This window comes from Pelmatolapia mariae, linkage group LG3_W (genome assembly GCF_036321145.2).
Source record: "Pelmatolapia mariae isolate MD_Pm_ZW linkage group LG3_W, Pm_UMD_F_2, whole genome shotgun sequence".
In the NCBI taxonomy this organism is placed as follows: Eukaryota; Metazoa; Chordata; class Actinopteri; order Cichliformes; family Cichlidae; genus Pelmatolapia; species Pelmatolapia mariae.
Window position 1 is genome coordinate 79248491 of NC_086229.1, and position 23807 is coordinate 79272297.

The following is a 23807-nucleotide window of genomic DNA, read 5'->3' on the forward strand; positions in this document are numbered from 1 at the left end:
CAAAACCACCACTTTAAGTGTCAAGGTACTGAAACCTTCGTTACCCTTTTGCATCCGTCGGAGTGGTGTTAGTGTTAGAGGAAAATGGTGCTTATGGACATATAAAAGCACTTTATGAATGTGTGTGACTGGGTGAATGAAGGCTCGCAGTAAGAAAGCCTTTTGAGTGTTTAAACTGAGTAGATAGGTGCTATTTAAGCACCAGTCCAGTTACCATTTACAGTCTTGAAGTTTAATGCTCAATACTATTTAACCTACTGATGGAAATAAAAGCTCACTATTTAAAATGTTAGACTAAAAAAATATTAAAAGAAATATTCAGAAAAATATATGAACGTGAACAGGCTGTGAATATATAGTTTAAAATACCATAAGAGACGCTTTATTTATATATGTAAGAATACAAATACTACAGGGTCGGGGGGGTCTGGTTCGGAAGGGTACGTAAAAAAAAAGAAGGGGGTACGTCTTTACGTCACACGCCGCGTTGGCTCGCAACAAGTGGTGAAAAGTTTTCAGACCCCCCCTCCCCTGTATGTTTTTGTTGGGGGAAAAGTTGTTGGGAGTTAGGTCGTGTGAATGTAGCTTTCCCGTATTTTTTTTCCTCGCCTCTCGGTAACAGTGGGAATGCGAGTTTTTACTCTAGGGAAGTCGAGCTTCGAGCAGGGTTTTTCCTCCCTACGTCCTCCGGCTCGGACCGAAAATCTCGGTGGCCCTCATCGTTTCACCTCTGCCGTCTCGTTAGCCACCTAAGCTAGCTCCGCCGCCAGCTAACTGCCCCACAAAGTTATCGCTACCTCGCCTCACGCTGTGTGTGTGTATTTCTTTTGGAAACTTCCAAGTCGGCAGGAAAAGAAGAAGAAGAAAAAAGAAACCGCAAACGTAGAGATGGCGGAAACCAAAATAATTTATCATATTGACGAGGAGGAGACGCCGTATTTGGTGAAGATTCCCATCGCTGCCGAAAATATCACTTTGCTGGATTTTAAACAGGTCCTGAACAAGCCAAACTACAAGTTCTTCTTCAAGTCTATGGACCAAGACTTCGGGTGAGCTGCAGTGATTTCTTTCCTTCCCCTCTCTCTGTCTCTAGTAGAAGGAGAGCTGTGAGCTTTGCATGCAAAATAAGGAGATCCATCACGCAAACGTGAATGTAGGTACAGAAATTTTGGAAAGCAGCCCCCCTTTTGTTGTGCTTGGACTTCCCAGAGCTAACGTGCGTACATAGTTTTGGGAGAAAATGCTGTTTGTATCTCTAAAACCACTCTATCCCATCTTGTGAGCAGTTATGGTATATTTGTCGCTGGGGGTAACTTGTGGTTCGAGGGAGGGTGAACATGCATGAAGCCAGCCTGTCTGGCCCCCAGTCACCCAAGCCCGGCCTTAATCAGAAAGTTATAATGAGTGGTGATGAATATTCAAATACCAGAGGTAGCTGTGTCGGCTGGGACATTTCTCAGAAAACATCATCATTACAATGGGAGGCATTCCCTGCCCCTGCTGCTTTTCTTTGCCCTAATCCTCATGCCTCCCTCCCTCCTTCAGTCCATCATCTGCTGAAATCCTCGCCTTTTCTTTCTTTCGGGTTTTGTCTCCCCTCTTTAACACTATGGCCTCCCAGCCATCCGTTCATTCCCCCAATTCCTCACACACACAGACACACACAAAACCTAAACTTCCTTAGAAAGAGCCGTCTCCTCGCCTCTATCAATTCAATCTTGCTGTGTGTTTTCGAGCAGAGGAATGCATGTTTGTGGTTTATTCACACAGCGAGAGACCCTTAGGGTTTCTGTTAAATACATTGTAGTCTTGGATGAAGATTTGGTCTGGGCTATTTGCCTCTTTTACTCCGTTTGGATGGCACCAGGGGAGCCTGTGCCAAGCCAGCCCTAATATCAACCCGGAGATGAGGTGAATTTTTTGGCTTTTCACCGGGCTTTGACAAAGCTGGTGGGCTACTATTAGCTGTCAACAGAAGCAACATCAACACCAGATCTGTTTAAAATACTGTACATCTGGTCTAACCAGTGCCTGTAACACCCCCCCCCCCCCCCCCCCCAAAATAAATAAATAAAAAAATAAATAAAATGGAAGTTGCAGTTTACCTAATGTAGTCGAGCTGTTTACATCATAGCATTAAGCCTAGACAGTATATAAAAGATGGATAGTTTTTGGATGGATGGGCATGATTTTCAATTCTGAAAAGTGAAGCTAATGTGGAAGTACCTTGTAATAAACAGAAGGGGGCGACTCTTCTGGTTGTGAAAAGAAGTCTGCTTGCATAGAAGTGAACAAAGTGATGTCACTCCAGAATTAGAGTGTTTAGTGGGAACGCTGTAAAAGTGAGGAAAAACAGGATTTGTTTTGCTTTAGGGTTTAAGGTAGAGCCAGTGGTGTAGCACTAGTAATGCAGTATAGTGTTTGTTTTTCTGCACTTAAAAACAACGCTGCAGCACATTCATGGATGGAGCCTGGCCTGTGCTCTGCGTATGGCTCACTCAGTGAGTCACAAATGCACAGAAGTTGTAGTTTTTATACTCTTTACCATCACCAGTACCATTTTGGATAGTTAACTCAGGGTTTATGGGACTGCTTTGTTTTTCTAAGTAGGAAATTCAAGTTGAGGGCTACGTTCCAGTTAAACATTCCAGCTGAGAACTTGGAAATCTGGACTTTCATACAAATCTCTAACGCAGCATTATGGTGGGGCTTTCTTGTGTTTGACAACCTGCTGTTGTATGAGTGAGCACTGTTCCTCATATTTAAAAGTCTGAATTCTGCTTCTGCAGCAAATCTAGTAATGTAGAGCCCAAGCAAGTGCCAAACACTGTTGTCTGCATTTATACCCGTAGGAGCTGCACAGACGACGATGTGTACTTACATTTCTAGGGAGATGTGTGGCAGGTTATGGCACAGGTTTTTAGACAAGTTGTCTGTCACTAGTACGTACACAATGATGGCCATGTTTGGCCTACGTATTTGAAACCCATATTTAGGATTTGGGATCCATCACCTAAGCATACCATACTATAGCATCTTTTTTTATAAAGCAGTTTAAAAGAACCACAACTAACACAAAGTGGTGTACATTGGAACTAAATAATAAAAATACACAAGATTGAAATAAAAATCAATTAAACAGGTCAAATAACTACAAGAAAAAGAGACTTCACCATTAAGTTGACACTTTCAAATATCTTCCATATATATATATATATATATATATATATATATATAGAATCACTTACTGTTTATTACATGTAACATGAAGAAAACATGTTATGTGGAAAAAGGGAATGACTTGATACTCTCCTCACTGACTGTTTATTTTCTATTGAATTTCCTTTCAAAAGCACCACAAACTGACACTACCAAAATGAAGTTTGAAACTTTAACAAAAAGTGAACATTATAAACTTTCCATACTTTTTGGAGGTCTGTTGTATTAGTTTTAGTCTAATGTCCCAAAGAGTGCGTGTGTGTGTGTGTGCAGCTGTCATGTGCACAGTAAGATAATTAGAGAGCTTTTCAATTAGCGTGTCGGTTTATTATTTTACCTTTACTAGACTTTGTAAGTTAACTGTCAGATTAAGAGCTTGTCCCTGTGTAACTGGGTAACACATGATTATGTTTAGACCCCGTGTGCTTGTGTGTGAGTACTAAATGTTAAACGTCTCAAACAAGCCACCCTCTGGAAACTCTCAAAGACTGTATGGCCTGTCTTTAAGTTAAATTGCACTGTCTGGCATCACGCTCTCTCATTTGAATATCTCCAACTGAGTTCAGATGAAAAATTTCAAACATAGCTCTGAGTCAGCTGTCCAATCAAAGCAGGGACTTTTTCTCCCCCTCTCTTCCCCCCTGCTCTCTCCTAACCAGGAGAGGAGTGTGTAATAGTGTGTGTTTTCATTTGTCCTGGGTCGAGGCCAGCTGTCGAGGAGATCTGTGTGTGTGGCAGAGGGGGAGCTCCGTGGAGCAGAGCAGGCCAGGGCTGGTGCTAGGAACCTGGACCTGGACAGGGGCCATTTGCTGGGTGTCTGGGGTGTCTATGGGGAGAAGAAAGGGAGAGAAAGAACAGGGTGGTGTTCACTTAGAGTCACTGGATATTCTGCTGTATACATGTGCGCTGAGAAGGGATCAGGGAGCTGTTTGAGTAAGATTAATTGTTAGAACAGCAATGCCGTGTTGAGAGTGAGGAATTTAAGGGTAGCAAGGGACTTGAAGAATGGTAGTCGGCAGGGAAAAGCTTAAGTTAATCCAACAGGACTTTGCATATTTCAGAGTTGTTTATGCATTGTATTCGAGGCATTTCAGTATGTGTGTGAAATGACTTTCGACTGTGGTCTCTTGTTTGTTTGGGGGACAGAAGAATGACAACAATCTTATTCTCTGCAGACACTTTGTGCATCTGTCCATCTGCCGTCTAGGCGCAGATTTATAGTGCTGAAAAAGCGTAATGGATAGGAAAAAAAAAGATTGTTTGCTACGTCAGTAGCCACATAGACAGGGCTCTCAAAACCTGCAGCAGATCCTCAATAGTGCCCACTACAATCTGGCCGTATGCTAGCATGCACCCACAAACCAGCTCTCAACAGCTGCTTACAAAAGCCCAGTGGAGCCTGACCAAGTCTCACACACTTAAGAGGAGGTACGTTGGCATGTGAAGCTGGAAAAAGGAGACTTTTGGAGGCGCTTGAACAGCCAAGTGTCCTCTATGTAGCACTTACGCCCAGCTCAGTCTCTTGGAACTACTGTAGCTGAAGCCAAGTGTTTGCCTCTCTGTAAACATGGAAGTCTTAGATGGAGGAGGGGAAAACTGCCAGACGGATGTGTTGTCTTTAAAGAATTTAGACCATGTTGGCTATTAATGTTAAGTAGCTGCTGTTATCTGTAATGGCTTTGCATGCAGATTTAGTTGACCGGGTTGTGTAATTCACAAGTAGGCTCAATGTGTTTTAGCTTATTGTGGTAAAAGAAGAAATTCCTCAGTGTCTGTGAAGCAGTTTTGTGATGTTTGTTGTTAGTGTGCTGATTCATGGCTCCATGACTTGGGTGGTATTTTGGAAATAAGATTAGAAGCAGGATCCCAGTGATAAGCTTGTACTTATATTGGTGTGGAGTTTACTTTTAATGGGGGCTAACTGAAGCTAAATTAGTTAATTGTTGCTTTAATATTCATTTAAACCACTTAAAATAGTGCAAAATTACATTTAGATCAACTTGATATACATTCAAGGAATCTGAGGTCAGGAAGGAGACTGACTGTTTTGGCTCTCCTTTGTGTACAACTAGGATATTTGCAAAATGACTGCACAATCAACACCTCGTCAAGACTGTGCAAGTCGCATTCACACTTTAAGAATAAGTGCAATTTTGTTAATACAATAGTCTGAAAGAACAAGAAAAGTGATGGATTTGTGCCAGAGGAAGTAACAGAGGCTCATCAGCTTTACTGTAAAGATCATCCTCCCCTAATAGCCTATTCAGTAAGGAGCCAGTATAATTCAGTTCAGGTTTAGTTATATAGTCCCAGTTCACAACAGCAGTCGCTCAAAGATACTTGCAGGGTTATTGCAGGATTAAGATGGTACATTGTTACAGAGAGAACCCCAACAATTAGATAAGCCGTGGTGTGTGACTACAAATGCTAAAAAAGCCAGTCCTAGCAAGGTTTCCTCTACCTCTGCTGACTGAATCCAAAACATTTTTAATACAATTTCTGTGCCCTTGTTTCATTTCATTTCAGAGATATTTTTGAGACTCTCGACTGGGTCACACTAGCTTCTTTCTTCTGCTGTCGTCACACTTCAGGGGTATTTGTTGCCAGCCCCTAGTTTGGTAGTGTTGGTGAGATACTTGAATGTGTTACAGAATCAATTCCCTATTATAATGAAAAACAGGCAAATTATTTTATCCTTAAACCAAGTTTTTCTTGTATAAAGGAATTTTTGTACCTCCCAGAGAGGTTCTATTCAACCATGAAGGAACCCCTTCTTATCTCTATTGCCTTTGCTCTTCATAGCGATTAATCTGACTGGCCTATGTAGCCACTCACCAAAAACACAAAACAAAAGCCTTTAAACTCGTTATCTTTTTTTTTTTCTTTAGAAAATGTTCCTCAGGTTCGGCCGAATGCGATCCTCCTCCCAGCCATCCTTTTAATGTTGATTTGCAGTTTTTCAGTGAAATCAGTTTTAATATGAGTGTGATCTACTGCAGCTGCATTGATGTGGCTGTAAGCTGATGATTTACCCAGATGGGTTTTGAATTAACCCTGGCACTTTGATTTGGTGCAGCTGTGTTGTTGTCACGGGCTCATATATTTCATGTAATGTGTCGGTAATGTAAACTGTTTAATTCCCCTCCGCACTTTCACTTTTTCCATTTATGACTTAATGTCGTTTTCAGCCCTCTTTTCTCCACTGCAGTGTACCATACAGATCACACTTATCATGATGTCAGAAAACCAGAACAGTTCAAACCTACTGAAACCTCCCTGTGTGTCTTTGTTCTTCAGGGTGGTGAAGGAAGAGATTTCAGACGACAGTGCCAAGTTGCCATGTTTCAACGGCAGAGTGGTGTCATGGGTAAGAGATGATAAACTTGCTGTTTATTTTCTTTTTAAAGCAGGAGTGGAAGCTATACAGATTTCCCCGCTAACCTTTCTTTTTCCATCATTTCCTCTTGAGGCTTGTCTGAAAATGTCAAGACTTAACTTTAATCTCAAGAATCAGCCTACATCATGTTTAGCCAGAGGGTGTTTGCAAAAACCACCTCTTCTTTTTCCTGTCTCTTCCTTCAGACCTCCCTCAGACCAACAGTCTTGTCTAACCAGCAGCAGTAAAATGAAGTAATTAGATTTCAGATTTTTAGCCATTAACTTTGCACAATTATATGTCATCAGAGAGTTTGCACATCTGGTCCTGGCTTGCTCTTTGGTGAAACGTTTGGAAACTTGGAACAGGAAAAAAACTAAACCAGAGTAACTGTCCACCCAGGTAAAACAGGAGGGAGCAGACTCAGCAGATGTATGGGAAAAATGTTCTTGGAGCTTTATCAACAGCCTGAGTCACTGGTAGTTTTGCTAGACTGTTACTCTCAGACTTCAATAAATCTTTTGTCACTGGAGAATTTTCTTACACTGAGCGCCTTGAACCGACCTTTTCTTTGCATGACATTTTGTTTCCCTTTTAAACATTTTAAAGAGATTTGTCAAATGAAAGCATGCACATTTTAACCTGGAGACAGACATGATGTCCATGTTTGCAGTAAGGCTGATGCACTTTTTCCATTTTTCTGAGAGAGGGTCCCTACAAATATTTTCCATATCATAGTTATGCTTCCATGCAGCTTGAGAGGTGTCCTTTTTGTACCATTTTTTTTTACCCTGTTATGTGTTTTAACACTGAGGGCAGTAGAGATAATGCTCTTATCTCCTTTATATTCATATGTGTTTTTGTGTTGTTTCCTCTGCTATTTGTGTAAATTGAAAGTTTACAAAATTTCCATCCATCCATCCATCCATCCATCTTCTGCCTCTTATCTGGGTCCAGGTTGTGGGACAGTAGTCTAAGCTGAAATGTCTAGACTTCCCCATCTCCCTGACCGTTTCCTCTAGCTCTTTCAAGGGGGACAACCCAGGCAGTTTCAGGCCTGGGTCTAATCCGGGGCCTGCTCCCACTAACACATGCCCAAAACACTTCACCAAGAAGCATCCAGGAGGCATCCTAGTCAGATTCCCGAACAATCTCAACTGGGTCCTTTTCGTGTGGAGCATTAGCAGCTGTAGTTTGAGTGCCTCCTTAACAACCAACTCCTCACTCTATCTTTAAGGCTAGGCCAAGCCAGCCTTTGGAGGAAGCTCACTTCCTTCTCCTCGTATCTGCCATCTCGTAGTTTCAGTGTATACCCATAGCTCAGGGCCATAGGTCAGAGTAGGAACGTAGATCGACTGGTAGAGGAGCAGCTTTGCTTTCAAGCTCAGCTCTTACTTCACCACAACAGACTGATATAGCGTCACTGCTGACACCACACCAGTATGCCAGTCACAGCTCACACCTCAGTGAACAAGACCCTTTAAATTACCCCACTTGGGGCATTCCACCCCTTTCCAGCTGAGAACCGTGACCTCAGACTTGGAGGTTCTTATTGTCAAAGCACAAACTAAATGCCTATTATTAAATTTACGCATTTACATCAATGTCAGCAAAAACTCAATACTATAAACAAGATGCTATATTAAACTGGATATGCTCTCACTAAAAAGATAGTTCATTGTTTTCTTTGCCAGAGTAATTGTCAAATCTGGACGGGGTGGCTGCAAGTCCTTATAAAGCTTTTATCTTAAATACGTATTTGCTAATAAACAGCCTTAAAAGATTTAAATGGTCTTAAATTCATTTTAAATGTGCCTTAAATATTTTTAGTCAACTCACAGCTAAAATGTTGACCAGCAACATTAAAATTTTAACTCTGCCTACACATTGATATCCTACAATGTGACTGCATTGTTAAGCTGAACTATTTTGGAACAACTGGACCCCCGATTTAGAAGGCTATATTAGCAGGAATGCATGCATCACAGTTGTTTACATGCAGCAATGCATGACTTGGCCATGTGCAAACAAATGGAACAGTATTAGGCGAGAAAGTTAAAATTCTGTAGCCGCACGGAATTTAACATATGCAAACATTTAAATGAGCATGTCGAGATAGAAAAGGCATTTTTAAGTTTGCCAAACAAATGCACGAAGGAAGCAAATGTTTCTCTGATTGTGTTAACTGATACTCGAGCCGAGCTGCACGCAGCGTGGCTTGTTAGCAGTTATAGCACAGCGAGTTGCCAGGTACAGCTTTCATACTTTCCATTTCTCTTGTAGAAGACCCAGTTGTTGTACTCCACCCTGCGGGTTGCATTTAAAAGGAGACAAAACACTGAGACTTGGCCCAGATAAGAAGGACAGGGGCTGGAGCATCTGTTAAGTGCATAAGAACTCAAAGAGAGGGAGAACAAAGCTCAGACACCAGAGGGACTGATATGCGATCTGCACAGAGAGATGGATGAAGGGATCCCAGAAGATGAGTGTTTCACAGTTACGTAGCCATTAATGGCGAGCAAAAAGCAGGGAGTGACTGGATAAAGTGGGCGAACGTCTCTGTGCACATGCTTGTGGAGATTTGGTTGAGTTATTTTGACAGGAAATACAAAGCGTGTTTATATGAAGTCACTGAATGCACCAAACTTCTCAAACTCTGGAGCTCATATGAAGTTTATAATAAGAAACGTTATGTGTGGGCTCTGCAGTGATGTAAGAAGGCCTGGACTCCGCTCTCTGTGTTTCTATGGTCCATGTAATTGGAAGCTATATGCCATTCATCCTAATTGTTGATGTGTGATACCTCTCTCTCCCCTTGTATGTGTGTGTGTGGACACTTTTGTTGTATAATGAAGAGAGACAGGTTAAGTGTAGGATAGCGTTTCAGTTTGCCCTCGAGACTTTCATCTGAAAAGAGTACAGTGTTTGTGTGTGAAAGTAATTGACATAGTACCCGTTTTTCCTCCCTCTGCCCTCCACCTCCTTCCTTCTCCTCCTTTCATTCCTTTTCCTTTTTTTTCACCCTCTCGTCTCTGCCCTCTCTTACTTTGTGCCAGTTTCTCACCACTCCACATACTTGCCTACTTTTTTCCTAATACTTTCCATCCTGCTTTCCTCGACCTTTACCTCAGATTCTTTCCTCTCTTTTTTTTTTGTGTTGTCTCTAAATCTCTTTTATTTTTCTTCCTTTTATATATCAGTTGGTATCTTCAGACACTCCAGCAGCAGAGCCTCCAGTGGCAGTGGTCCCCCCTGTGGAAACAACTACCCAGCCTTTGCCCCCTCCGCCACCCCTTCCACCCCCACCTGCAGAGAGGACCGGGGGCATCGGGGACTCCAGACCACCATCTTTCCAGTAAGCAAAGCGCGTGCGCACACGCACACACACACACACACACACACACACACACACACACACACACACACACACACACACACACACGTGAATCATTTACTGTGTATTTAAAGTGAGGGAAATGATTATTTGATCCCCTGCTGAAGTTTGTAGGCTTGCTCACTTATCAGGAAATAGAGATTGAAAATGTGACGTCATTCAGGGGTAAAACCGCAAAGGATTCTGGGAAGTAGTGGCAAGAGGTACTAGCGGGCACAGGCTTTCAATTGAAATCAGTTACACAGCGATAAAAAGAAACAAATAATGTCAAGAAGCTGTTGTATTATTAACTGCACAAGCCGGGCGAACGACAGCCGCGTGAAGTCGACGGGAAATGCGATTGGTTTTTATCGGATTCCAGCGTGGAAGAGAAATTGTCCAAGCCATGTCTCTGAAGTCACGAACAGGCGACGGATGGCCTGGATTGCCGCTATCAGAAGACCTAATATAACGTTCGAAAACACTCCACCTCACATGTTAGTCTGCTCCAAGCATTTCCACAAAGGTAAGTGTTTTGTGGTAGTTAATACGTCTTAATTGGCGCTGAACAGAAATCATCGCGCTATGCTCCTTTGTTTATTGTGGCTGTGTGTAATGTTTGCTGTCTTTTGTAGGCAAACCAGCCTACGAAATGCTGGAATGCGATCCAGACTGGGCATATAATATATTATATATAATAATTGCCATGTACGATTACAGCATACAATATTATTGTCACTGCTACATTTCTGTAATGCGTACCAGAAATTATTTCCACTACTAATTAATTACCGTTGAGCTCAAAGGTCCTATTAATAAACGGTTAACGAATGTGTATTTATGAAGACGATTTGTGAGACTGGTAAACTTACCTTTGTTTGTACATGGTCTTTCGTTCTACACGGTGCATTTCAGAGTCCTGTACCCATCCGTCGGTAAACTGTACCTGGGCTTGTTGCAGTGACCTGAAGTTACTAAAAACTTCATGAGTGTATGCACTCACTCCAAGAACCGTATAATTATAAATCTGAGCGTGGTGAAAGTTAGGCAGCACGCTGACGTCTTTTGTCCACTCTGTGTGCTCGTAAGGGTCTGACCCTTTCACTCCTTTGATTTTTTCCTCGTACCTTTTCTTTGCCTTTTCGTGGAGTCTGTCTTTGTACGGTCCGGCATTGTTCTCCTTCGTTTTGTACATTCCTTTTTTGGTGAGGAAAGAAAAAGCAAGACGGTATTGGAACCGGAGAATAAACGTTTTGCGGTGCTGCAAATGCTTGCATTTAATGCGGTACTTTGAATGTTTTGCCACTACCTCCCGGCATGCAATGCGCGAAAGTCACGTGGTCTGTCAATCTCTATGAACAGTTTCAAATCTTAAGGTAGTTTTAGTTTAATGGAGTGAGACAGAACATCAACGAAAAATCATGAAAAAAACACTTTACATAAAAGTTTTTAAATGATTTGCATGTCACTGTCATGAAATTAGTATTTGATCAACAAGTAAAACACAACTTGGTACTTGGTGGAGAAACACTTGTTGGCAAGCACAGCTGTAAGATGTTTCTTGTAGTTTGTCACCAGGTTTGCACACATCTTTAAATCCTTTCTTAGCTGCCCCATGGCAGCTCAAAACTTCAGCTCCCTCCACAGAGTTTGTATAAGTCTGAGGTTTGAAGACTGGCTAGGCCAATTCATGATTTCCTGCTTCATCTTTAGCTGCGCCTTTGTTGCCTTGGTGGTATTTTGGTCATGCTAGAACACCCATCCATGACCGGTTTTTGGCGTTCTGGCTGAGAGAAGGAGGTTCTCGTCCGTGATTGTATATTACATGTCTTGTTCATTGACCCCTCGATGCAGTGAAGTCATCCTGTCCCCTTAGCAGAAAAACAGCCCCAATAATGGTTCCAACTTCTGAACTGCAGGGATGTGCTTTTTGGGTCATACTCAGCATTTTGCTCCTTTCAGACACAGTTGGTTGAGATGATGTCAAAGAGATTTGAATTTTACAGTGTTTATTTATCGGATAAAATAAGTTAAATGTCACCGTTATTATTGTCCGGCCGGAAACAGTGGAGGTGTCCAAATTCAGAGGCTTGGTCCACCTGAGGACCCGGCCTTTGTGGTCTAAGTGGGCCGGGTAGACCGGAAATGAGCGACTGTGAAATTGGACGGTCTAGCCTTCAGAATTACATCACGAGCTCTCTTGGTGGAGTGAAACTCTGTCGTCTGCTCCTTGCTATCTAAAATATAACCGGATGCTGGCGTACATTTTCAATCATCTCACACTTCTGTTTAATCAGTTTTCTGTTTGACGTTTATTCAGCGGTGTGAAAACCGCCGCACGAACCCTCCCGGGGGATTAATAAAGTTTTATTTAATCTAATCTAATAACTTTAATCTCAGCCAAACCGATTTACTCACGAACAAATAAAACACTGAAAAAGGCCAAACAATAACATGTTTAAGTTATTTAAGTGACTTACATATCATGTTTATCCTGAGTAGCAAAAGACCGCGGCGGTTTGAAAACGATGTGCCGGGAGTTTGCTGTTCTCGTCGGCTCAGATATTTGAAGTTTACACAGCTACATTCTCGCCTGAAAATATGTTAAAAGTTTATTTTGTGACCCAGAAAGAGTAATAAGAGTAATATTAACACTAAGTAGCTGCAGTAGTAGTAGCCATTGTTGGAAACTGGAATTGCCTGGGCCAATCTGGGATATGGTTTTTCAATTTTGTTGTCCGGGTGGAAAATCGGGAGATTTTCGGGAGGGGCACTGAAATTCGGGATTCTTACGGAAAAATCAGGAGGGTTGGCATGTATGGATCTTGTGTGCACTGCAGGATTTCATTTCATTGTGCTCTAGTGTGTTACCAGTGTTGTTCTTAGCGACTGTGATCCCAACTGTCTTCAGGTCATTAACAAGCTGATCTCATGTAGTTTTGGGATGATCCACCACTTTTCACCCATTGTACTTGAAGATTTGCAACACACACCTGTGCTCCTCCTATAGTTTTAATTAGAAACTGTATATTTACCTGAATATCTCACACTCTCAGAGTATCAGGTTTACGCACGAATATGTGAGCTCATTTGAAACTGATCTTAGCTGGGACCGCCCTTGTTATTGACACAAGGAAAAGCTTTCAATCCCCGAGTAGACAGATCTGATTGAAGTGTTCCCTCACACAGTTTGAGTATGTTTTTGCCATATTCAAGAACTTCCATTCCAGTGTGCTTTGAAATGTTATGAAATGTGGGCTAGTTGGTTTGGATAGTTGGGGTTTCTGCAGAAAACTGTAACATCACATTAAGTTAATATGACAAATGTGTCAACAAACAGTTTCCCAGTGATTATTCTTGTTTAACACTGTTTTGGAAATATCTGCTAATAGCAGTGAACCAACTGGTTTCTCACTTTGTTTGCTGTCAGTTCCTGGGCAGGTATTCAACGCTGGGTTTACCAGAACCTGCATTGAGACCAAGGCTACCAAAAACATTAGTTTTGAGCTGAAAAAGCAAAACGAAGAAGTGAATGAAGCTTAAAAACTGTCAAGCTAATACAAGTCTTTAGAGCAAGAATGACATCTCATCTTACATGTAGTCATTTCATTTTTAAAACAAACAAACAAACAAAAACATGCATGCACGCACACAGACGTGTGTGATTAGGACAGCTTTTTAAAAAGCAAAAATCCAGTATGAATTTTAAAATGACTATTTATTTGTATTATATTATGTTATATTGTACAGCTTTTCTTTTGTTTTTGAATACTCCTTGTACATACACGTACAAAGAAGGTTAAAGTGGGACTTCACAGGTGGGCAAGCTGTAAGATCAGGTGTAGCAAAAGTGTGTATCAGTGTGGGCCAAAAAATCAGAAGTGGTTGCACACTTTTTTGTATTGGGATATCCAGTAGATTTTCGCTATATTGTACATAAATCACAGGTCAGCTGTGATGAATTGCTACTCTGATATTCACTGCTCATAGTGGATCGAGCTAATTGAACTCAACAGGATATAAACAGATGATTCAAGAGCTGTAGGGAGGATTTCTAACACCTGGGCAGTATAAAGCTAATCAAAAAGGTAGAAGTCAGTGAGTGAATCTAATCAGCGTCACCAGCTTAGATATACATCGATGTTTGCTGCCTTTCATGTAATCTAATATTGATATTGATATGACCAATCCAACATTACTGAAAACTATAGTTATAACCATAGTCCATCCTTTATCTTTATAAAAAAACCAAGTATATCTGCACACTGCTTTTTCATGAGTCATTAGTAAGGAAGTAAAGAAGAAAAACTAAATTAGTTATTTGTTTCCATAATATGTTTGAGCTAGACCGACACCTTACTGCTCATATGTGATAATCTTCAAATGAAATGAAAATGCATAACATAAAAAACGTATGTAGTTAGAAATGCCTTTTATGTTGTAAACACTGATTACTGCAAATCCAGTGTTGAAATCCAGTCGCGCTCTAATTCCATCTGTAATTGTGCTTTTTTTTACAGTCCCAATGCAACAGGCAGCGTGGAGACTTTGGACGACCAGACTGAAACGGAGTCTGTAGTTTCTTTCAGGAGAGAGAGGCCTCGGCACAGAGAGAGCATGGAACAACACGGTGAGACACTCGTGCACACGAAAACAATCCTTTTAATACTCCCTCCTTTCAAGATTTGGCACGTCTGTATCTCCCAGACACTCAATACAAGTTGATATAATCAGAGAGTTGCTGAGGAGTGAGGAATGTTTGGGATCTATAGGGAAACCCTGACTTGCACAAACATGAAAATTCATGTTGATTATTTTCCCTGTTGTCTTTGGGGACTCTCGTGCGGCATCTCAGGCCCTCGTATGAACGGCCAGAGTCGTCTGGAGCGCCACCTGGCAGGATACGAGAGCTCTAGCACGGTGATGAGCAGCGAGTTAGAAACGACCAGCTTCTGCGACTCCGAGGACGATGACACGATGAGCAGGTGAGAAAGAGATAAGCATTATGAGGGGGAAAAAAATTCTGTCTACTAAGGAACTCAGTCTGATAAATGTCGTATGTATCCAATAGGTGATGAAACAGGCTAATGCGAGAGAAGCTGTCCCTTACAATTGTGTTGACCTCCTTAAGAGCAAAGCCTGTTAAAGGTTTATGAGATATTTCTCTCTCTTGACCTTTCACCTTTTGTTGAACAGGTTCAGCAGTGCCACAGAGCAGAGCACAGCTTCGAGGCTTCTTAAGCGACATCGTCGACGGAGGAAACAGCGTCCCCCACGTCTGGAGAGGGTGTGTGCACACGATTTACTTTGTGCAAACAGATTAAATATTTTGGTCACGTCAGTGTCTGTAGTGTAATGTTGTCATTTCCTGCTCCAGGCCTCCTCCTTCAGCAGTGTTACAGATTCCACGATGTCTCTGAACATCATCACCGTCACTCTAAACATGGGTCCGTACTCTCCTCATGTACTTCATGAGCCTCATATCTCAGATTCATTTTTCTTACCTAATGTTCACCTCGTCTTAACATTATTGTGATTCCTCAACCGTACAGAGAAGTACAACTTCCTGGGTATCAGCATAGTGGGTCAGAGCAACGAAAGGGGGGATGGAGGCATCTACATTGGCTCCATCATGAAGGGAGGAGCTGTGGCTGCTGATGGACGCATTGAACCTGGTGACATGCTGCTGCAGGTGAGGAGGAATGATGGCTTAATCCTATATAAATGATGATGTCTTGTTTTATTTTGTTTTTTAAATTACTGCTCGGACAGCTGGTTTATCCAGGAAATACCAGTGTGGTTGTTTGGTTTTGAGATCTTCTGGGTCTCATTTCAGGAGCTTTTCTAGTGGGTGATCCAGTCCAGATCAGTGCTTGTTCACTTCAGTTGTAATTCATTCCTTGTCTACATGAACACATCTGTTTTTCTCTAAAACTAAACAAAGGAAGTATTTATGCGTTCGAATGTAACTGAGTTTTTTTATTTTATTTTTTTGTCCTGATCAAGAAGCTAGAACTGGGAAATTACTGACATTTTTCTGTTGAAAAGACTTTGATTAATCAGCTACCAAAACAGTTGGTTGTTATTCTTCATCATCAGCATCAATAAATAATTCATCTCCACTTATGAGTCTAAATAAACCTTTTTCTTATGCCTCTTTATCCCCTCTCCTCCTAGGTGAATGACATCAATTTTGAAAATATGAGTAACGACGATGCAGTGCGGGTCCTGAGGGAGATTGTACACAAGCCAGGGTATGTTTTGTTTTTTTTGCTTTTGTTTTTTTTTCCATCTGACTTTTTAGATGATATCAAGTATTTTCAGGTTTTGTCTTGTCAACAGGTAGTAAGCTTTTGTTATCAGGGATGGGTGGTATAGCCTCAAAATTATATCATGATATTTAGAGAAGCTATAATGATATTCCTGAGAATATAGAAGAAATTTACTGAACAGCATTTTATTGATGCTTACAGCTTTAAGGCAGCAGCATTTAGAAGTGTAAGTAAATAAAGGGGATTTTCCTTCTTGTCCTTCTGTGATGTTGTATCTTGGGTTGAGCTTTAATCCAGCTTCTTAAAGTCCTGTTTCAGTAACTTCGATCCATCATTTGCTGTTCTTGTCTTATGATGTGTAGCTAGTGAAATTTGTTTAAATCGCACGTCACTGCTAGTATCTCCTTCTTCGTAGCCTGGTAGTAGTCAGTGTTGTGTTTTTTCCTCAAGTGGTGAAACATGTTTCTTCTCTCCACCTTCAGTTTTCTTGCATATTTTGCAAAGCACTGTGCTTTGGGAGGTTGTAGAAGTATCTGTCTTTTTTTGTTTTGTTTTATTAATAAACGATCATTGGAGGCTGACACACAGCTCTCACTCTTAGACATGCCCTGGCTTATCTTGTTGTTGCCATGTGACATTTTTGTATCGGGTAAATCTTCACCCCAGTATTAGCATGGACGATGTGATCTGACCATAGTCGTGATGTTTGCGTACTCTTTTCCAGGCCCATCATCCTCACAGTGGCAAAGTGCTGGGACCCGTCTCCTCAGGGCTACTTCACTCTGCCTCGCAGTACGTACAGCTCTGGCTCAGACACAGAACACACAGATCCATGTTTGTGTCAGTAACTGTTTCCTAATTGTTTTCCTCACCCTGCAGATGAGCCGGTCCGACCCATTGACCCTGCAGCATGGGTCAGTCACTCCGTGGCCATGACCGGGGCTTACCCTCCCTACCCAGGCAGTTCCTCCCTCAGCACCATCACGTCCTCGTCCTCTGTCACCGAGACTGAACGTAAGAGTCTTTGCATTCACCTTACTCTATATTTGCTCCTTTATAATATCCCCTTTGCTCTCAGCATTTTCATGGCTGTGTATTATTTTCATAAAACTGTCCTTCATATCTAGTTGTCTAGTTTCATATCCAGACTCGTGATATTCAGTCTGAATGCTGTTCGTTATTCTAAAGTATCTCTTTCCCCTTCTTCAGTCTGTGTTCGTCTTTGTCTCCCACCAACACTGGCACAGGAGTCGTCTTTCACATCTGTCTTTCTGCTTTTGTCGCGGCTGTTATGTGATAAATGACGTCTGCTGCTTTCCTGCTTTTGATCTCTTTGAAGTTCCACTCCTTGCTTTCTTGTTTTTGGCCCCGTTCTGTTTTCATCTGTCATGCTTTCTTGCATGTTTCTTCCCTCCTGAGATTTTCCTTAAACACTCTTTTATCCTTCTCCAGGTTTTGATGACTTTAACTTATCACTGCACTCTGACATGGCATCAGTCGCCAAAGCCATGGCCTCACCAGAGTCGGGTCTGGAAGTCCGGGACCGCATGTGGCTTAAAATCACCATCCCCAACGCTTTCCTAGGTAGGACAAAAAGTGGAAACGAGGCAAGAGAGACTACACTCGTTCCATGAACTTTTTGTGGCTCACAGGACTTTACAGGGCAGGCATTATGTTCACAGAATTAAAACCGTGTGACTTGTGGGAGGAAAAACCCCTCAAGTACAAACGTGAATGCCTGTTTTGAATGAAAACATGTGTTAAATTGGAATCGCATGCAGCTGAATCACAAGGGATAATTACTACGTGTTTGTCTACTTTGTGCTTTTTGAAATGAAAATTTGGCGTTATATTCAGTCTCTGATTTTATTACTTTCCCCCTAACTTCTTAATGTACTCTAACACAGCAGCTTACAGGCACGCCTCAGGCGTCAGGCAGGTTTTTTTCAGTCAGAGGTGTTCATTTCACCTGGATAGTTTTTGAGCTTGTCGTTTTCCTGCTAAATTCCTCTTAAAGATATTTGATTTATAAATAATCCGCTGGTTAGATTTCCACTCGGCTACTTTAGAGGTAAGCCAGAAGTAAGCCCAGCGGTGTTGATGTTTCAATTTCTCCACATAAATACATGACTCAGTGGTCTGCATACAGCACTGGGAACCCTTCACTTTAAAACAAACTCTCAAACAGAATGCAAGCAGTGAGGTTACAGACACGGGGAAGTTAAATATAAGGAAATGTATTAGGAATAAAATGTGTAACCACACCCAGCCAGCTGTGTGGTGTGGTACATTTGATGGTGGTGTTGCTTTTGTTGCTCTTCACTGCAGCTGTTACAGTGCTACATTTAAAGTTCAATTTTTTTTCTCAAAATCAATCTGCTGTTTCTCAAACTGTCTACAGGCATAACATCAGATATGAAAACATCTGTTGTTTTCATATTGATGTGGCCTCCAGAGGGAGACAAACAAGATTAATGAGTTAGTGTCTTTATCTAGTTCAATCAATGTGGTGGCTGAACACATAACCTGAATTCTAAAATCCTCCGCATATATTGACAACTTGAACTGAAAAATTCAAATTTGGATTTACCTATTGATTATTTTAGACATCGAGTAATCTATCAAGTCAATCGATTAATGGAGTAATAAGATAAGAAACATTTTGGTCTTATTATGAATCAACTGCTCATTGGTTTCCATTTTAGAAACTGCAGTGTTTTAAAGTTTAACCCTATAAATCTGTCAAAAAAGTAGTTATTAATTCATCTTATTTAATTATTGTTTAATAACGGCGCCGCCTCTTGGCTCCTCGCGGTCCACATTAAAGTGTGCCAGCGTCATCATCACTGCATCAGTGACCTAATGTTAAACTTTTCATTCACACTCTGCACCTAAATATGTTTCTATTGCGGGTCTGTTTTTAGTCACAAATGTGGGTGAAATGCTCCCGTTTACATGACTCGATAAATCGTTGCACCGAACCATTAATCTCAGGTCCCCTTTTTTTGTAACAATGTTGGGTTTTACTGTTATATTTACCGGCCTGCAGCGCTCTTTTTCTAATTTTTCATTCTGTATTTACTGGTGATTTGAACAAAATTCCATCATGGGTACAAATTTTAGTGACTGTTAAGCCCATGATGAACGTGACACTTAAAACAAAAGCATTCACTGGGGGAAAAAACATATGTTAATAACTGAGGTATGCTCCTGCAAAGTTTTGCACGGGAGGGAAGAAGGTGCAGATATATGTATGTTATGTTCATTATAATAAGATGTTCTTTAATTATCATTTTCATTTAATACGTTTTCTGATTGTAGTAGGGGCTCTCACTGGGATTATGTTGTTTAGAAAAAGAGTCATGTGATCTGTGAAACAAATCTTTTATATGAGCACGCACTGAGCCTAGTGTGTGTTTTTGTTTTGCTAGTTTGTTTTTAAAAGATCAGTCAAAACTCTGCACTTTATTTCATGATTCATTGAATTTTATTACGAAAACCTGGCATCTATGGGGCAAAATGTTTCTTACTGATGATTAGAATGATTTCTCTGCACCCCTCATCAGGTTCAGACGTAGTTGAGTGGTTGTTTCACCACATCGAGGGATTTCAGGACCGCCGTGAAGCCAGGAAGTACGCCAGCAACCTGCTGAAGGCCGGCTTCATTCGTCACACGGTCAATAAGATCACATTCTCCGAACAGTGCTACTACGTATTCGGAGACTTGAGCGACTGTGAGAACTGTGAGTGGCTGCAAAACCCTGACATCAAACACTGAGCAACACATCCGACTGCTGAGTTTTATCCTTAATCACATTTTGCACATGGGCACTGGTGGACGCACCGGTTGTAGAAGGGGTTAGACATTTGACGTCATAGTTATCAAAGGATTCTTTAATGTCCTGCCATCGCTAAAATGAAATCTCAGGAAAGAAGACCAATCATTGTCCACAAGCTGCACCATATTACAGGTTCAGATGTAGTCATTTTTTTCGGGTTTGGTACAAGAAAAGATCTTTTCACGTCAGAGGTTGATATTTGAAGCCATTCATCATGCAAACCTAAAAATTATTCTGTTAGCTGTAAATCTTGAAGGAACATTTTTGCACCATTGTTCACCCTCTCCCTCGTGTCTCCCACACAGATATGGCCAATCTGTCTCTGAATGACAACGACGGTTCCAGCGGCGCCTCAGACCAGGACACCCTGGCCCCCTTGCCGCTCCCTGGGGCTTCCCCGTGGCCCATGATGCACACCTTCCCCTATCAGCCATACCCAACACATCCCTTCTCCAGCCAGCCGCCTCCGTACCACGAGCTTACCAGTTACAGCTACGCCCCGGGCAGCACTGGCAGCCAGCACAGCGAAGGTAAGCAGAGAGAAATGTTCTTTTATCCAGTATTTATTTTTAGAGTGAGATGCTGTAGGTGAGGCCGCTGTGAGCAAACTCTTCCTGTTTGAAGGGCCACTCCAAAATATTACTCAAGAAGTTTAGCTTTTCATGACAGAGCTACATAGTGTGCTCTGACATTGTGTATAATATATCCTGTGGCTCTGGATGACTGCACACAGGGTTATTAATCATGGATATAATATTAGAAAATAAAATAAAACAGGAAATATGAGCCTACCATTCAGGGTTTTTCTTGGCTCAGATGGGTCGTTTGAAGATGACGGCACATCCCTGATCCATGTCCACTAACGGCAATAAGTCTGCATTATATTATTTTCTGCTCATTTAATGAATAAAAATGTCTGAAGCTGAGTAAATGACGGGCTTTTAATAAAACATTTTACTGCTTTTGGCCTAAAACTCCTTTGTGTGAGCCAAAAGTGCCTTCATGCATGAGAAACGCTGCATTTCCAAAAAAAAAAAAAAAAGTACACTACCTCTTAGACTGGGATTCTGCCTCCTCCTGGTCTCAGAGGACACATTTTATCTTTCATGTGTAAGATGGTGTTCACCGCTACGCCAGAGACTCAGGAGAGCGTCTGTGGCATCTGTGATTCAAAATTCGGCTATTAAAGTGAAAAATCAAAATAAGCAGCAATTCCTGTTGTGCAAAGGAGAGAGGATAGTTGCATATGTAGAGTTAAAGGTTGAAGACATCTGCACACAGGAGTTTGCAACCAGCCATTGCCAAAGTCTAGAATGCTTCAGCCCACTCAATTGTTAATCTTCACTTTAATCAAATACAAAAGAAAATGATGCATTTTCTTGAAATCTTTGTTTAAAAGCATAAACAGCACGGTCTGGTGGCTGTAAATTGCTTAAATTACCCAGTCATATGCAAAGTGTTAAGGCCAATGGGTCAAACGCCTGCTGCTAGGACACAACTTCAATGCAAGAGCAGTAAATTTAGATCACAGTAATAAGTAATATTATAAATTAACCACCTCCTGTGAACACTTTTAATTCAGTTTTTCTATAAATAAAACTGTAGACAAAGGCAGCTAATGTGTCTTTGTCCCATGTGTGTCCTGAGGTGCATCTTTACTGTTCTGTCTGAGCTATCACACAATCCAGTGCAACTAAGTTGTTCTAACCTACCTCCACCAGGGGGCAGCAGTCAGCTGTGTGGAAAATGCTGTGAAATTACACAAGAAAGACTTCATAGAAAAGTGTAAATAATTTTAGTAAAATTGGTAAATCAGCTAAGCAGTGTCATCAGAGCTCAGATTTGTTTGACTTGTTATCAAACAGCATTTTCTCTCCCGTGTTGCTGCAGGGAGCCGAAGCAGCGGCTCGACGAGAAGCGAGGGTGAGCGGCGTCGCAGCAGTAAAGGCCCTGGTAGCACTGTGGGCGGAGGGGAGAAATCCCCGTCCGGCGGTGGTGGAGAAGGTGGCGGGGCCGACTCGCGCTCCGGCAGCGGCAGCGAGTCTGAGTACTCGACGCGCAGCAGTCTGAGGCGCGGCCACGGTTCAGCCGCCCCCAGCGAGCACAGCCACGCCTCCTCCCAACGCTCGCATCATCACCGCATACCCCAACCGCCCCACATGTCCCCCTACCCGCCGGGAATCCTGCCGTACAACCCCATGATGGTGATGATGGTACCCCAGCATCCACACCCGGCCATGGCAACCGCCCACGGCCTTCAGCACACGCAGCCGATGGCAGCAGCTCCCATGCACCCCGCGTTACCTCCACCTCCTTCCTCCACTCCTGGAGGACCGCCCGGTGCTCCGCCCACTCGTGACCTGGGTTCCGTACCCCCAGAGCTCACTGCGTCACGGCAGTCGTTCCACCTGGCCATGGGAAACCCCAGCGAGTTCTTCGTGGACGTCATGTAGTTTTTTTTTTTTCTTCCTTGTGTTTGGTGTCCGTTCATGTGAAGTTAGCGTTCCCACTTGTGTCGGCGAGGATCTGATGGTAGCTTATTGAACTCGTGTGTGCCTGTTGGAGTCGGGGCGCTTGACACTAAATTTGGTCGAACAGGGTTTTAAAGTGAGAACGACGATAGGACAAATCTCAATTGATCTATGTAGAAAGTTTAGCTTCTCTTCTTCGAATCCACTACAGAGCACAGCCTGTTTTTATTTTTCAGGCCTTAACCCAGGAGGTTATTGTTTCCCTCCTAAAGAAAACTGTACAATATTTAGCATTTGATCTTTACACTCCTTCAAACACTCACTTAATATTTTATCATGGGAAGACCCTTCCAGTTCAGCCACTTGCCCTTGAGCTGCCCATCCAGAAACAACTGAGACCACAGTTTGGCACTAGAGGGCGCCAGACACACTCAGGCACTCAGGCCAGATTCATTGGCTGCACAGGAGCAAATCAAGTGCCTTTCCATTATTATTTACGTTTTCACACTCCAGGTACAGCAAGCATCTTTTGTTTCAGCATTGTTTGACAGTGAGCCCCTCTGTATATATCTATTACTCCTGTGTATATGCAACTCTACAGACCAGCAAACTGTAATGTGAAAAGAAAGAAAGGTCCAAAAATGTCAGAAGAACTTGTGTTTAGTAATCACTGTCTAGGCCTAGTCATGAGATAACTCTTGTTGTGAGGAATGCGGGGTGGGGGCGTTTTTTGGTGTCAGGCTGTAGAGGCTTGATGGTACTCGTGGCACTAGACGTCCACAGCGGTACTTTTACCTACATGCAGTGTATATCCTCAGTAACTGTGATCCAAATGCCCCAGCTCTCCATGCTTATTTTTATGTTACTGACTCGCATTATTCACCCGTTCCTTTTTCTATGTGTGACTATATAAATCATGTGTAACCCAACTAACTATTAAGGTGCTAAATGAAGAGTCAACATTTGAGAAAGGTGACATTTATAGTGTCACATTGCTTGATTTCATATTGCCACCTTTGCTTGTGTATTTGAGAATAAATTTGATACATACTTACGGTTCAGAGTTGTTTATTTTAACTACACACGTGAAGATTTGAATGAAGTTTGTGACCATGAACTTTTTCACATTGACAGACTGCAGTACAGATGTTGCATAAACTCTAAAGTTATGTGGGATTTGAATTTAGCTTAGCATCATGTTTTTAATAGGTGTAATAACAGAAATATATATTATCATACGGGAGAACCAGTGTTGAT

The 23807-nt window shown here is 41.9% G+C and overlaps 1 protein-coding gene across 1 annotated transcript; it reads left to right on the forward strand.

Moving 5' to 3' along the window:
* The first annotated feature begins 542 nt into the window (after positions 1 to 542).
* Positions 543 to 23587, forward strand: dvl2 (dishevelled segment polarity protein 2). The gene is made up of 15 exons (XM_063469968.1): positions 543 to 1049; positions 6517 to 6586; positions 9796 to 9950; positions 14489 to 14598; positions 14824 to 14953; positions 15165 to 15255; positions 15346 to 15415; positions 15521 to 15660; positions 16146 to 16222; positions 16965 to 17032; positions 17120 to 17254; positions 17693 to 17824; positions 19807 to 19983; positions 20385 to 20609; positions 21970 to 23587. Exons 1-15 carry the CDS (start codon positions 889 to 891, stop codon positions 22530 to 22532), a joined length of 2304 nt encoding a protein of 767 aa, XP_063326038.1. The 5' UTR covers positions 543 to 888; the 3' UTR covers positions 22533 to 23587.
* Positions 23588 to 23807: the final 220 nt, after the last annotated feature.